The sequence below is a fragment of the Alligator mississippiensis genome, chromosome 11, assembly GCF_030867095.1.
Source record: "Alligator mississippiensis isolate rAllMis1 chromosome 11, rAllMis1, whole genome shotgun sequence".
NCBI classification, from domain to species: Eukaryota; Metazoa; Chordata; order Crocodylia; family Alligatoridae; genus Alligator; species Alligator mississippiensis.
In genome coordinates this window covers 23,363,482-23,379,718 of record NC_081834.1, presented here as the reverse complement: position 1 = coordinate 23,379,718, position 16,237 = coordinate 23,363,482, and the positions used below count along the sequence as shown (strand labels likewise).

Genomic DNA, 16,237 nt, shown 5'->3' with positions numbered 1-16,237 from the left:
AATGCGCTTATGGCTGCTTTGCATTCATGAAGATGTACAAAACTACCAAAACACTAGTGGGTCTTATCCCCTTCTAGCTGATGATACTGTTGAATCATCAGCTAAAGAAAGGATGTTGGTTGCCTGATCCCTTTTATTTCCTAAGTATTATTTCTTTCTTTGGAATGTACATTTTCCAAATCTCTAAAAAGGTAAGAGAGATGAGATCACTATTTCTGTAGTGGAATTTTGTACTGAAGTCAATGGGTACAAGGTTAAATCCTCTAGAAATAAAGGGCCCACTTAAGATCTCTGATTCGCTATTGTGGATAATGTAAAAACCTGCTACTGTGGGAGCTTGATAATGGGAATTTCAAGACCTACAGCAGTAAACATCTGCATACAAGAGTTCCTACTCATGGAGCTAATGGACAATATACATTTGTATAACCTTTTCATCAGTTTCTTTATTGTACATATTATGAAAGCAGTGTGTACTGCAGTTTATTTAAAAGACACAATCAATATAATGCTTCAACCATGATTTTTTTTTTTTTTTAGGACAATACTTTGCAACATGTCAAATAAGGTTTCTTTGCATGTATTTATATCCATAGCAGAAAAGGGGAACAAATTGTTTGAATGCTTTTATACTTATGCTTTCTGTAAATAGCCAGCAACAATGTATAAACAGAGAGACTGATCCAGATGTCTATGGAAAATCATTTCTGAGTTCCAGTGCTCCACCCATAACAAGTCTTAGTCTTCTAGGAAACTTTGAGGTACAGTATGCTTTCCAAAAATCCTAAACTATTTATACTTCTGATGTACTTCTTTATTAACAACTAATTATATTCATGTGTACTTATTAGCTGTGGTTTTGTTGTGTATCATGTTTATACTGAGCCAAAAAGTCTGTGTTCCACTCTTCAATTACAAAAGCTGCATTCCTGCTTCCTAAAAAACTTGCTACCTCAAGGAGAACATCAGAAAGGGCTGAGGCCCAAGCAAGTAATTAGGAATTGGTTTTCAATTATACCAGCTTCAGGGCTCAGTTTATATCCCATTTAGGTCAATTTGTGAGGCTGTCCATTGACTTAAGTTGGGTAAGACAGTTTTTAATGGTATTTATATTAAGATTGGTCCTGGGTAAGACCATACACTGCATCCAACTGGAGGGCTAGGTGGCAACATGGTGGAGCTAGTCATGGTACGGTAGCTCATAAAATACTGCAATGTTGCAACCTCCAGAGTAAGGCAAATATAGGGTTCCTCAAAACCTTAGCCCCCACTGCCTTGTGGGTACTACTTAGTTGGGAAAAGGCTAAGGGACATCACCGTAACAAATGTGCCTTCACTAAGGCATTAGGCAGTCAGCAGTAGTTCCAATCTGATGTTCTCTGGATGAAGCAATAACAATCAAAGAACTGAACATCTGGACTCAGTCTGTCTTTTGGATGCTGTCTCACTGGTTTGAAGTGGGGGGAATGTCAAATTCTGCACTTCTCTATACTCTTGCCTACACATACGTACTGAACATAGGCGCCGACTCCTTGGGTGCTCCGGGGCTCAAGCACCCATCAAAAAAAATTAGCAGGTGCTTGGCACCCACAGAACTGCTTGCCGGTTATTTTTTTAAAAAAAGGAAAAACTGCAGGTTACCAGAAGAAGCAGCACATGACTTCTACCCAGCTCTTCAGCATCTGTGAAGATTGGGTGCTTCAGCGGGGCTTTTTGCCACTTTTCGCTAAAGCTGATTCAATTGGCTATTAGATAAAAATGCCAATAAAGCCCCACTAAAGTGCCCAATCTTTACAGACATTGCAGAGATGGGCAGAAGCAACATGCTGCCTCTTCTGGGCACGCACAGCAATGTGCCGAGTTAAAAGTAAACTACCAGGGTTTTGTTTTTTTGCCTGCAAGCACCCACCAGCAAAAAAACCCCAAAAACCCAAACAAAACCTATGGTGCTGAAGGGCTTGGTGTGATGGTCTCATAAACCTCTTGCACATATGCCATGATCCAGAGCATTAACGGTTGCCAAGCAAGTAATATTAGGACGATGAAGAAAACAACTAGAACTAGATTATAATCGTTTGACATGTCTTAACTGTTTACTTAAAATGCTGTAAAAGGTTTCATAGATTGGATATCAGTGTGAATGAGGCACAGGAGTTGGGAATGCATTAGCTTTTCATTTCAGAAATCTTTAGTTAAAAATTTCACATATGTGCTGAGCTACTGAGTGCACTGGTCTTATCTAAGTTCTGTGTGTGAAATGTGCAGTTTGTTTTTAATAACATTTCTAAATTATTTATGGCAGCCTCAAGGCCCCCCTTGTTTGGCTCAAGGCGCACTTGGGAAAATGCCAGCTCTTATTTTTCATGTGGTTTTTGTAGTTCTTCTGTTGTAAATATCTCAAAGACCACAACACGTCAGAATGTTTGAATTGCTATTTGAAATTTCTGGGTTTATCTTGTGGATCATGTTTGCACACCCATCAGTGCTAGCATAGTGTTGCACCCCATAGTACCCTTGAAAATATCTCAAGGCACTTCAACGTGTCACAACACCCTAGTTGAGAATCACTGTCCCTAGTGCTGTCAGCAGTGTTCAAGTGCTATGAGTGCAAGAGCTGGAATGGTACCAAACCTCTGCATAGAGCAGGGGTGGGTAAAATGCGGCCTGTGGGCTGGATGCGGCCCACCAGGCCATTCTATCTGGCCCACAGGGCCCCTATAAAATTTAGAAAATTAATACTTATCTGCCCCTGGCTACCAGTTGTGCAGCCCTCAATGGCTTGCCAAAACTCAGTAAGCGGCCCTCCGCCCAAAATAATTGCCCACCCCTGGCATAGAGCATTTTCATGTGTTCATCTTTCTCTGTGTAAGAGCAAGCATGATCTTGCTCGTAAAGGAATGATCTTTATGCAGGAGCAAGCATGATATGTGTAGATGTGAACCAAACTAAGTCTGATATATTAGGTAAGATCACTGTATGATGGATAACTTTTATATGCATAAAGGTTACAGAAACGGCTAGCAGTAACTTTTTGCTATATCTTTTATATTGCTATATTGTATATTGCATTTCTAACCCAGCGTGGGTTTCCATTTCTGTCTTTCAGGAGTCTGTCTTGAACTATCGTTTAGACCCTCTAGGCATTGTTGATGGTTTTACAGCAGAAGTGGGAGCAAGTGGAGTCTTCTGTCCCACTCACATGACGCTTCCAGTGGAAGTGTCATTCTACAGTGTTTCAGATGATAATGCGCCCTCCCCCTATATGGTAATTTTGTGGGGGGGGAGTTTTATTTTCTTTCACAGAAATCTAATGTGTATTTTAGAGAATCTGAATAGCTCTTTACAAGAAACTTATGTCTAAAGCAGTGACATTTGCCCCTCATACTACACTTGAATCTAACATGCAGCCACATAATTCCTGGGGTGAGGACAGAGTTGATCAACTATAACTTTGAACTTTTATAACCCACAGCTTTTATTTTATGATGGAAAATATACAGGTACAAACAATCAATAAAGTTAAGCACTCCCATTGGTGGGCTAATATGTGCATATTGTCCACGAGCTTTAGACAGTTGCTAGTATACTCCTTGGAGGTAAAAGTTGATGAAGCTCTTCTTTGAACCTGGTGGGACTCAAATACCAGCTCACGTGAGCAGCAAAGTCAATCAGCCCTAAATTTCTATGCAGACAGTATGATTTTAGTGTACTTTAAAATCCTTCCTGCTATGTTGTCATTTTGTGCAGAAACCTAGTGGCCTTCCACAAGCTGTTTTAAGCTTCTAGATAAATAATTACAACTTTGAATGAAAGATCTAATTTAAAAAAAGAAATTTGAGTGAACATAGTAAACATTTATTTTAAACATCCCTGTAAAATGGATAGCATTTTAAAAACCTATAGGCCCTCCCAAAAATTCAGTTCTTAAACTCTAAATATAATGTCAGTTTTTTACCAAGACAATTTGGGAAAGCTTTAAAACAAAATGAATAATAAAAGAGAATAAAATGAATGCTTTGTAAAGTTGAAGCAGCTTTTGTGTATGTGTGTGGGAGGGCTTGTTTTGTTTCAAGTCTGATGGATATTTTTATGTTTTCACAGAAATGAGGGGAGGAACAAACACCTATTTTTCATTTTCGTAGGATTGTTTCATATCGTTTCTCAGACCAAGCTGTAGATTGTGAAATTCCAGGGATGGTTACAATAACATTGTTTATTTGATTAGCTAGGATTCATGGTTCTGATTCTCATTCTTATGGCATAAAAATCATGTAATACTGCAGTTATACATCACAGGACTATAACAACATTCACCTAAAGCTTCCATCATCCAAAATGTTACTTGTAGTTGTTTTTGCTTTGGTATTCTATTTTGCATGTCTCCATCTGTGCACACAGATTATTGCATACTGCAGTTTCATCATATTTGAGCTCCAATGCAAAATCTTAATGGTAACCTCAATAGTGCTAATGAAGAAAAAATGTCCCAGTACAGGGAATGTGAGGCAGTCAGATATGTTGAACAGCTCATATGACAAAAGCTTATGGGATCACTGTTTTTCATTAGAGTACAGATTTGAAGTTGGGGTGTCTTTTGTTTTGATGTCTGATGGTGGAAGTGAGAGTGTTAAGTGGGCTGAAGAAGTGTGGTGTTGCTGTAATTATAGGTAACAAAAAACTGAAAATGGCAGTCTTTTTCTCCTTAATCCAAGCTTTTAGGATTTTGGTTGGAGGGCATGTAGCTTGCCACAAGCTTAACTTCCATTAAACGTAAGTGTTTGCATAAAAAATTATGTAGAAAATCAGATAAAAATGTGGATTGTTTCATACATCTGTAAACAGGGAGATCATTAAGCTGTAAAATCCTTGCTGCTGACTTGAACTGTATCTTAAGTACATTGTAGCCTTCTCTGCTCTTCATATTCATTTAACTACAGTATCCCTTCCATTTTTTTGTAATGTGTGTGATGATGTGGTTAGAGCATTCTGATGTCTAATTTCTTGGATCGATCTACTGAACTTGTCTCTTTTTTTTTTTTCTTTCTTGTAAGGGTGTGATTACTTTGGAGTCCCTTGGTAAAAGAGGTTATCGGGTACCTCCTTCAGGAACAATACAAGTGGTAGGTATTTTAGAGCACATGGTTAGAGTAATTGGTCTTTCTTAAACCTAAACTACTAAGCATTTGCTGTCCCTGCTGCACTGGTAAGTAACAGGTTATAAGTCTGGTAAAAGTTTTACTGGTTCTCAACAATAAGCTTTCAAAGAGGAGCTTTTTTGATGTTCTTAAGTCCTTGAGTGCTCCATAAGAATTGCACAAGGGGGTTGTTGAGAACTTACCTGGCAAGGAGCAGACTGCACAGCCTAGCCCAGGGCTGCAAAATGCTGGGATGGTGGGGGACTGTGATTTTACTTAAACCAAGAAGATTAATGAGGGATTGGGGTTTTTTAAATTATTTGTTGTTATTGTGTGAGTTGGGGTCCTTGAGGATGAATTGGCTCTCGTGCACATGCTTTCACACTGTGCCTTAAATCTTTCTGGAAGAGTGTCAAATGTCAGGTATAGGCAAGGCAAAACCACCTGCACTAAGGAGTTCCCTGGTGGAAAAAAATAGCTGATTTAGAGGTACCCATCAAATTGAGGCTTGGGTTGAAAAATTTGTAACACTTTTTTTAATTGCACAAATGTGTATGTGCTAGTAACTCTTGGCAAAAAGCATTAAGTGTTAGAACGTAAATATCCCAAGAGAGTCTGTTGGTAGTAGCCTAAGCTTAGATTACTAAAATTTGTGCCAGTTTTTGCTTGGCACCTTGGGGGAAAAAAATCTATTCCAGTTTTTAACGTTTCTAATGGGTGACTTCTGATTTTTATTTTTTCCCCCCCATTGTTTGCATAAACCTTGTTATTTCTAAGCAACATATTCTAAATTTTTTGGCAATGTTCATTATTAAATTAAATGTTGAATTACTATTCTCCTGAGATTAGAAACTGAAGCAACTAACAACTAAAACCAAACTATGCATCTTTCTTTAAATTCAGTTTAGGATAGTGATTAACTAATTTGAAAATTTTCAGTTTGGTTTTGGAACATAAGAATGTGGTCTATTGTAATTACTGGAAGCATGGTAATGTAGTCAGAAAAGAGTATAAGCTGGGAACCAATACCAGAAATGAACCAAAATTAATTCAAAATAATATGATCACTACAGTTATAGAATGGAAGTACTAATGTGTACTACGTTTTTGCTAGTGATCACCTTTTTAATGCAAAGAAAATAAATGGACATTTAATTTTGGTATCTGAAGTACAAGCTAAGCCTTAATATATTTTGAGTGAATGTCCTATGTAAAACAGGACAAAGGGCAGAGAGGGCATTTAGTGAATCTGTAACCATTATTATTTCTTGGAAAATTGAGTTTTCATATCTTGCTACATCTGATGTATTCAGCTGCTCTCTAAAATGGTTCTGTTTTTAAAGCAACTGTTTTACCTTTTTAGACCTTATTTAACCCCAATAAGACTGTGGTGAAGATGTTTGTGGTAATCTATGACTTAAGAGAGATGCCAGCCAATCATCAGACATTCCTACGGCAAAGGACTTTTTCTGTTCCTGTAAGACGAGAAGTCAAGAGAAGTGTCAATAAAGAAAACATTCAACAGACTGAAGAAAGACTACTACGCTACCTCATACATCTGAGGTAAGATTCTCAGAGTAAAGCAAAATAATTTGGTTGCTTCACAAAGAAGCTGTCACTTCCATAATTGCCTTGCAAGTCATCCATATGAAATTCAAATTTATGCTTGTAACTGGGTCTGCTAACCAGAATTTGTACTTAACAATAAAAACTGGGAAAAAGATAATAAATAGTATGCAATAGTAATAAATAGTAACATAATATGTTGTGAAGAAACTTTTAGTTTGACTGTTTCTTGGCATTCCCTTTTTTGTGGAGTTGCTTCATTTATGTATCTTTTCACAAGTGGAAAAATGAAGTATCCTATGGGCGAGGGTAGCTAGTAAGAATCCCATGTGGAATAGAACTTAACATTTCCTGCTTAGGTTACACTGTGAAAGGTCCTTGACAAGCTATTGCTAAAAATGTAGTGTCTGTTTCAATTATTTACACGTTTCCTACACTTCCACTAATAACTCCATCACTTTGTAAAAGATCTTTAGAGTGACTTGTAGTAATGTTTGAAACTGCATACTCTCTCTGTTATTCTGAATGAGAGAGAGATTTAAGCAAGTATCCCTCACTTTGGTTTTTACAGTATCTTTGTCACCCAGCTGGATGCTGGTTTTGATGGATTTTGTCCTTGTACTATTTGCAGACTTGGGGCTGTGCAGACCAACTAGAAAAGCAGAGCTGATAGCCAGATTACAATTTTTAATTTGATAATAGCTGATTAATTTATAATTGCTAGTAAGACAATGTAAAATCTCTAAAAAGGAGCAATGTAGTGTCCACTTTAATTGCAGCTTCACAGAGTAGAGGAGTTAAAGACCCAATTTAAGGAATAGATTCATAGGTGCTAGGATTGGAAGGGACCTCAACAGATCATCGAGTCCGACCCCCTGCCTAGGCAGGAAAGAGTGCTGGGGTCAGATGACCCCAGCCAGATGCCTATCCAGCCTTCTCTTAAAGACCCCCAAGGTAGGGGAGAGCACCACCTCCCTTGAGCCCATTCCAAATTTTGGCCACCCTTACTGTGAAGAGGTTTTTCCTGATATCTAGCCTAAATCTGCTGTCTGTCAGTTTGTGACCATTGTTCCTTGTTACCCCAAGAGGTGCCCTGGTGAACAGAGCATCTCCGATCCCTTGCTGCATCCCCCTAGTGAATTTTATAGGCAGCCACAAGATCACCTCTCAGCCTTCTCTTGCGGAGACTAAAGAGGTCCAGGTCCCTCGGTCTCTCCTTGTATGGCTTGTCTTGTAAGCCTGTAACTATACAAGTGGCCTTCCTCTGGACACTCTCGAGTCTATCAACATCCTTCTTGAAGTACAGCGCCTGAAACTGGATGCAGTAGTCCAACTGCGGTCTGACCAATGCCGCATAGAAGGGAAGTATCCCTTCCTTGGATCTGTTTGTCATGCATCTGCTGATGCATGATAAAGTGCAGTTAGCTTTGCTGATGATTTTGTCACACTAACGACTCATGTTCATCTTGGAGTCTACTATGGCTCCAAGATCCCTTTCTGCTTCTGTGCTGCTGAGAGGGTCACTTTCCAGCCAGTAGATGTGCTGGATATTTTTGTACCCTAGGTGCAGCACTCTGCACTTGTCCTTGTAGTACTGCATCCTATTGTGTATTGCCCACTTTTTTCTAACCTGTCCAGGTCTGCCTGCAATTGTTCCCTATCTTCCGGAGTGTGCACTTCACCCCACAATTTAGTATCATCCACAAACTTGGACAGAGTACACTTCACACCCACATCCAAGTCACTGACAAAGATATTGAAGGGTACAGGTCCAAGGAACAAACCCTGTGGGACCCCACTACCCACAACCTTCCAGGTCTATACTGACCCGTCTAGTACCACTCTCTCTAGGTGCCACCACTACACCAATTTGCCACCTACCAGACCGTGTAAACATCTATGTCACAGCCTCTTAATTTATTTATGAGAATAGGATGAGACACTGTATCGAAGGCCTTGCTAAAGTCCAAGAAAACGACATCCATCTCTACTGCTGCATCTAAGCATTTTGTGACCCTGTCATAATGAGGCAGTAGAATAAAAAAAGCAACACAGGTTCCCCTTTCTGATAGAACTTTTGTTCAATTATCTTTATTGTTAAATGAATGCTTATGAATGTCTCTGCTTAATAGCATTGACTTCTACCAAGCAGGCTTTCCCATACAGCTTCTTATGTGTACCTTCTATATAACCTGTTCTAGCCTGGCCTTCCTTTGAATCTGTCATTCCTATGAAAGGAAGCTGATAATCATTCCAGATTGTGTAGCAGTATCTTGAAGTGCAAAAAATGAACAAAACTAGCAAACTTTATTTTCAGGTCTAAATTTTAGTCTAGGTTGAACTGGCTCACTGTGTCATTTGCTCTTCTTCCAAAAATAACTCCCCCTTGGGGCCAGTCCTGAAAAAGTGAGCTGAGCCTAGATGAGAGGGCTCTGTTTTTATATTACATGCTGAACTAATGCCTGGGAACTAGGAGAGGGGAGGAGGAATTAAAATCCTTGCTTTGACAGATGCTAAGCTACTGATTCTAGGGAAGAAGTTTGAGTAATGGTATAGACTACTTCAGACTAGTGGATCATATTGCCTGCCAGTTGATCCTCTGGTTTGAAATGGAAGAGTGTAAATAAAACTTAAATAGTAGTTGTCATCTTGACAGTATCTTTGTTTTTAAACCTATATATGTAGAAGTTTTATTGTTCAACTTGTGTGTGTGTACATATATTATGCAGTGATGTCTATGTAAGATGCTGAAAATAAAGTGGGAATACAAAATACCAAACACAGGTACTGCAGTGCACAGAACTGATGCACTTAGAAACCACTACAAAGAAGAGGAGGTTGTGATGGATCAGCTATGTCAGGAGAATGGATGGAGAGCATATCCCCAAGAATATTTTGTATAGCGAGATTTGAGGCAGCTCTAGAAAACAGGGTAGCCCTCTGGCAGTACCACAATGTGTACAAACATTGATATTAAGTCATTCAACATCAATATAAAAAACTGAAAGGAGTGTGCAGAATCCCATCCGATCTGGAGGGAACATCTGGCTCTAGGTGCAGCTCACCATGAAACAACTTGGATCCAGAGAATGGAAGCAAAGTGAGAAAGAAAGCAGTGTAGGCTTGGATGCAAAATCAGACAAATATGGATATGTGAAACTTATAACAAGGTGTGTCACTCTCGGATTGGACTCTTCAGCCACAGACAGATTTATCAGGCACTTGACTAGACCTCTTATATGTACACCATGATCCAGAGGATTGATGGTTGCCTCCCCCTCCCTCCCCCTTCCCACACACTATAACATTACTGTGCGCATATATATAGGCAGCTGTCAAGCCTCTGGATCATGGTGTACACATAAGAGGTCCAGTCATATGTGTGCGTATATATGCCTTCAATATTTATATAGACTAATAACACTGATTTTGTTATCCTAGTTGACATTGACCTGGAACTAAATATGTTCATTCTTTCTTAGTTGTAAAAGTAGATTTGAAAACAAATTAAGTTTGTTTGCTAAAATGTACCTGTTGCTCCAAAAACATGAGTCATAGACTACAAACTTCTCTGTGGCAGCATCTGTTTGTGAGGCTCTAATAAAGGCTGTGTCAGCACTTCCATTATAAAAGCCTCTTTTCAAGAGACTGTAACTCAGCAAAAAAAACCTTTGCCTAGGGCTAAAACTTGACACAGCACTAGATTTTCAAAATCTGCTCTTAAAACTGGGTTTAGTGGGTTTTTTTTGTTTGTTCAGGCTTTTTTCATATCCATATTTTTGTGTTCAGAAACTCACAGGTGCACATGCAGACTGTTTATATTTGCAGATATGAAGGCCAAGAGATGGAGTTTCCACAGACCAGACTTCTTCCATATGCAAAACTGCAGTAGCATTTGCAATTGAGACACTATAGGACCCTTTTAAAATATCTGTCTTTCAACTTTGAAGCCAAGTAGAGGATTTTTTTATTAGTATAATAACATATATAAGAACTGTTAATCCAGATCAAAGTGAGGATTCTTGCAGGCTAGTATTCTACCTGTGATAATGTCTAGTATTGGCTGCTTCATGGGAAGATAGAACTGCTCCTTGTAATGAGCAGTTACAGAGTAAGCTGCCCACAGCTCTTCATCTTTTAATTCTTTTAAAACCCTCCTCTCTAAAGCTTAGGAACATCATTCTAGCTTTTGGTTACAGTCCCGCCCATTACTGCATAGCTCTTAATTAGTTTATGGCTAGTGTTACTTAATAGCTAAACCTATTGTTTATTTCTTGAGCTGCATATTAATCAGAATGAGTTTGAGAGTGGCCTCTCCTCTTGTATGCCTTACTAGTAGTAATTGTTTAAGATATTGAGAAATGTGTTCTTTAATCTTGTCCTGATATGACGCATTTATAGATGAGAGGTGAAGTTACCCATTATTACTGCTTTATTAGACCTAGCTGCCTCTTTGATCTTTAGCATTGCACACTCAGTCTTTTTCTTGATCTGGTTGCTGGTTGTTTTGTTCTATTAGGATATTTTGTGTTGTGAGTTACACCTATACAAATTATCTTATGTGGTCCTTTCAACGTGTAAGATAAAATGTTTTATTCTTGATGCTCAGATGTGGGGGTATGGCAACATATCCAGAGTCTTCTCTGTTCTTTCTGTATTCTTAAGTTTACAAGTAATATAGAATATCATTGACTTTTTTGGCGGGGGGCACAAAATCCTGCAGGGTTTAGTTAAATGTTACCTCTGAAAGTTCCTATTAGTTTATCATTTAAAAAAAATTCCCCCCCCCCCCCCCCCAAAAAAAAAAAAAAGTTAGGAATAAGGTAAAAGCAAAAACTGGAAACAACCCCTGGAACTCTGGGGAGGCGTGGGTAGGAGGGAAGTGAGAATCCTGTTGGAATGGCATTTTCAGAGAAGCAAAATTTACAACATAGTTTCTTTCTGCAGACATCCTCTAGATTTTTAGTCCCAGAAAGCACTAAGTTGAATGAGTGAGCAAATAGACCTCAGTCATGGTGCTTTTGTTTCTTCATCTGTAAAAGGGTGGACTACACAGCTACTTTACCGGAATACTTTTACATCTGATGGATCTAAGTTTTAATTCATTAAATAGTCACCTCACCATTGCCTCAATCTCTGAAGAAAAGATCCTTCATTTCCTGTTAAACAGCAATGTAATACTGAAAAACTAAAGCCAGGTATTAGCATGGTGCATACTAGAACATGGAAGCAACTTCAGTGTTGTCTACAGTACATTTTTATTCCTCCTTCCCTTTTACTTTTCAAGGTTCTTATCTTTCTTTGTGACATTTTTCTTATGATTATATTGGAAGTTCTTTGGGGCAGAGACTTTCTCTCTACCCACCATATAAAGTACCATGCATGCTGCTCATGACACTGTAAATGTTAATAAAGACATGGGCGATTGGTACCTCCTGAGACTGGGGGGGGGCACTTGCCCCCCCCAGCGGACAGTCAGTGACTACGGGGAATCCACCCGCAGCTGATCCTGCCAACCTGCAAGTGGCAGCAGTGTGCTCCTGGCACTTCCGGGTGAACATGATCGGCTGAGGGGGGACCGCTTCTCCTGGCACCCCCACCCCTCAGCTAGCACTCTCAGGGGGGCACCAGCACTTTTGCCTGTCCCCCTGTTCCCAGGAACGCTAGCTGTTGGGGTGCACCAGCGCTCTCAGGGGATGCATGTGCACCCCCTATGTGTTACCACTGAATAATGATGTATTTAAGCTCTGGCATTCTGGTGGGGAATCTCAGCTGAGGGAAGCTGAATTTACCTCTGAGAGCAGTCAAAAGGACGAATGTATGCTGTTTATATATGGATAGCTACATGCTACTCTGCTTCACTGCCCCTTCTGCAGTTGTGAGACAGTGAGTTTCTAGTCTACATCCTGTCTCTTCCTCTCAGCCCCTCCTGCACTCATACTGTTATGCTGTGATGAATCTTTACATGTGTTCACCCTTTTGGCTGTCTACAATACCACTCTGCGTGAAAGCACATCTGCAGTTACTGGTTTTATTCTTCATTCATTTTATACAAATGTAGAATTGCATTTGCACTGTAGCCACCAAGTGAAATGTTACTAAAAATCACAAGGTCAAAGAAAACAAATGTTGTAACTAGGTTAATAGAAAAGGCTTTGCATGTTCTAGTAGCAGGAAGTTCAGTTATGGCTCCCATAGTAACTGTAACAGTTTGCTGCTATTTTGGTGTGCATAAGGTGTTTAAGTTCAGTTGATCAGAAATATAATTTGCTATTTCTGGATGAGGAAAATTGTCCAACTTCTGCACACTCCCAGCCACACACCTTGCAGACTGCATGCCTCGCTGCACACTGCACCATGTGTTATCCTGTCCCCTCACTGCAGTGCCCCCCCTCCCCCACTGCTCCACATGTCACTCCTCTTGTACTGTGCTGGACATTGCTGTGCTATACAGAGCTCCTGGGTCTTGGATTTGTCTCATGGTTGCACAGTGTAAATTTTAACTAATGCAGATGATTCTAAATGGATGAAGCTGAGGAATGAACTCGGTGGCATCTTGAATCTAAAACTTGCATCCACTTTTTACCTCCAGTAGTGAATATAAGCAAGAAGGTTGGGGAATGAACTAATATACTCCTATTTATGTGTTTGGTTCTAACTGTTCCTGGACTTGGAAGCTGCTGCTTGGGTGTGTTCCTGCCACACAGTCTTCTTTCAAGCAGTAGTCCACTTCAGATATGCAGTACTTGGTTCCGTGGCATGTGGAACAGGAGTACCTTCTGTGCAGCCCTTTAACATCCCACATTAATTCCTTTTTTCTACATAGCTGTGCAGTAGTTGTCAGACTGCACTACAGGCTTTTGTCCCCTGTGCTCTCCTAAGGACTTCACTGAATAGAAGCAAAAGATCAAGAATATTGAATCTAATTATTGGACAGTTTCATTTTGTAACTCTATCCAGTTACTGCCTATTATTTATGTATTTTATATATAGTGCACACACGCATGCATGTGTGTGTAAACGTATTCAAACACTTCATGGCCTTAATTCCTTTAATTTACACACTTGAGAAATGGTAGAGAAAGATTAATCTGTTTGGATGGTTAGCAGCTAGTCAACATTAAAAGAAAATATTTACACTGTATAAATATTGCTTTTTAGGTTCCAGAGTTCTAAATCTGGAAAGATCTACCTCCACAGAGATGTACGGCTCCTGTTCTCTCGGAAATCCATGGAAGTTGATAGCGGCGCTGCATATGAACTCAAATCATACACTGAATCTCCAACAAACCCTCAATTCTCACCAAGATGTTAGCAAATACTGAAAATGGAAGTATTCATTTTACTATCGGATTGCTGTCTAAGAACAAAGATTGGCATAGAATGCAGTATAAAATTCAATACATAAAGAAATTAAAATAGTGCTCAAGTGAGAGACAAGGCTCGTCTATGATTCTGGACCAGTTTTTGTAAAAGATTTCTGGAGTGAGCTTTGTGTATTCCAAGTAGACTGGAAGCATACTTATGTCTAATCTTTTTGTACTGTTTAAAACCACTTCATTGGATGTGTTGCAATAGCAAAATCCCAAGTTAGTTTAGTGTTTACACCTTTTATTTTATTTTTCAGTTATTTAATATTTAATGTTTCATTTAATACTCAAGTGATGTTTGTCTTTAGTGTTCTAATGTAGCATAAATCCTATGTAAAATCATACTATGTATTTTTGGCATTAATAATATTGAAATCTGAAATATATACAGAAGTCTTTAAGTCTGTGTGATGTGTTTTTAAGTGATATTCATTTAAGTTATTGAAAATGAGGATGGAATTTGAACTTCCATAACATTATCATCCTAGGCAAGCATGTGGATTTCCTCTTGTTTTTAATGCTCTAGTTTTTGATGATACCTCATTCTCATTGCTTTCCACACAGATTCTATTAACATCTCTTTACAATCATAAAGCAGAATGTGTTTTAGCTACTCACTAGTTCAACTCATTGACCCAATTCATATTTTGTTCCCTGTGTTTCTTTTTTTCACTTAAGGGCCACAATCCCAAGAGTTTTGTTTTGTTCTAGTTATCAGTATAAACATTTCACATAAAATTCCTCTCCCATACCTGATTTTTTCAAATTGTGTCTAAAGGAAAAAAAAAAGATGTATTGTGCAAACAAATTAGTATTTATATCCTAAATATATGCGGAAACTATGAAACTTGTAGTTTGGTTTTATTTTCAGATGAGGAATATATTCATGTGGGTTTAGGTATATTTGATAGATGTCTTCTTCCCCTCTCTTTTCCCTTTCCAACTTAGGCTAGCAGGGGCATTTATACACATACATGTAGGGGATGTTTTAATTAGAGTGGCTTCAAGAGCCACTCTAAAGCACCCAGAGTGTCTTGTGTATCACCATTCCTGTGGTTTAAAATGGTGGTAGGGGCGCTTTACCTAATGCTCGTTGAAGCAGCTTTAGTTAAAGCACCCCCTCTGCCATTAAGTGCAGGTACACTGATACATGAGACACTGGAGTCTGCTGGAGCATGGTAATTACCATGCTCCAACAGACTCGATTAATTGAGTCTGCTCGAGTATAGGGGCCCTAGGTGGTTATATAAGGTTGGACTGCATTAGTAAATACTGGAAAATTAGTAAATACTGGGAAGCCAAGCAAATGATTTTTTTTTATCTTCTACCTGTCTACTTCCCTAAAACAAAGCACTTCCCCAGATCATGACAGGCAGTTTACATGACAGCCTATTTTCATAAAAACAGTATTTCAAAATAAAGCTAAGTGTGTCATTGTTGGTTCTCAACCTTTTTAGGCCTAAGGCACCCCTTGGAAAAAGGCCAGCTTCTAGTTTTCACTTGTTTTGACGAGAAAAGTACCAAAGTAATTGGTCAGAATGTTTTTTGATGCTATGGATTCTTATTTGAAATCTCTGGATTTATCTTGTGAATTATGTTTGCACACGTAACGGTTCTAACATTACAAGGGTGCTATGGGGTGCCATGCATAGTTGAGCTAGTGAGAAAGCTACCCTTTTCACTTTTCTTGACTTAAATTGAAGCATATATTTAATATTAATGCTTAATCTTTTCAGTATTTTGCAAAAGTTTTTGGATGCTCCCCACTTGATATCCAAAGTCTTGTAGTTATTTTTACAAAGTTATTGGCATAAAAAGGACATTTACCTATTTGCCAGTAACTTCAAAGGCTTTGGAGAAAGGAAATCCTGGCATAGGTGGCAGAAGATGGGGCTACCAAGGCACAGTGCCCCCCACCCCACCCCTGCAAACATAGGGCAGCAGATATAGCTGCAGGGCAGCCTGGTCGCAGGCTGCTGCAGCAGGAGCGGAGGGGCGTGCATACAGCCCTGGTGTGTGGCTGGCCAGCACAGCAGATAAGTTTCAATCTGTCTTTGTGACTGGGCTTGGGGGAGGGGCAGATTGAGACCCCCCACAGTGCAGGAGGTAGTGGGGCAGGGGCAGGGTGAATCATTCACCCCTGCCCTGCCCCACTTCCTCTTGCAC

The 16,237-nt window shown here is 39.3% G+C and overlaps 1 protein-coding gene across 2 annotated transcripts in view; it reads left to right on the top strand.

The window, feature by feature from the left end:
• Positions 1 to 14,472, top strand: part of ATOSA (atos homolog A) — a 77,271-nt gene extending 62,799 nt beyond the window's left edge. For both annotated transcript variants that reach the window (XM_006270152.4, XM_006270151.4), the window contains exons 8-12: positions 653 to 761; positions 3,107 to 3,265; positions 5,052 to 5,120; positions 6,499 to 6,698; positions 13,863 to 14,472. In XM_006270152.4, the coding sequence (XP_006270214.1) occupies positions 653 to 761; positions 3,107 to 3,265; positions 5,052 to 5,120; positions 6,499 to 6,698; positions 13,863 to 14,016 (691 nt within the window). In that variant the 3' untranslated portion in view covers positions 14,017 to 14,472. The remainder of the gene's footprint in view (positions 1 to 652; positions 762 to 3,106; positions 3,266 to 5,051; positions 5,121 to 6,498; positions 6,699 to 13,862) is intronic.
• Positions 14,473 to 16,237: the final 1,765 nt, after the last annotated feature.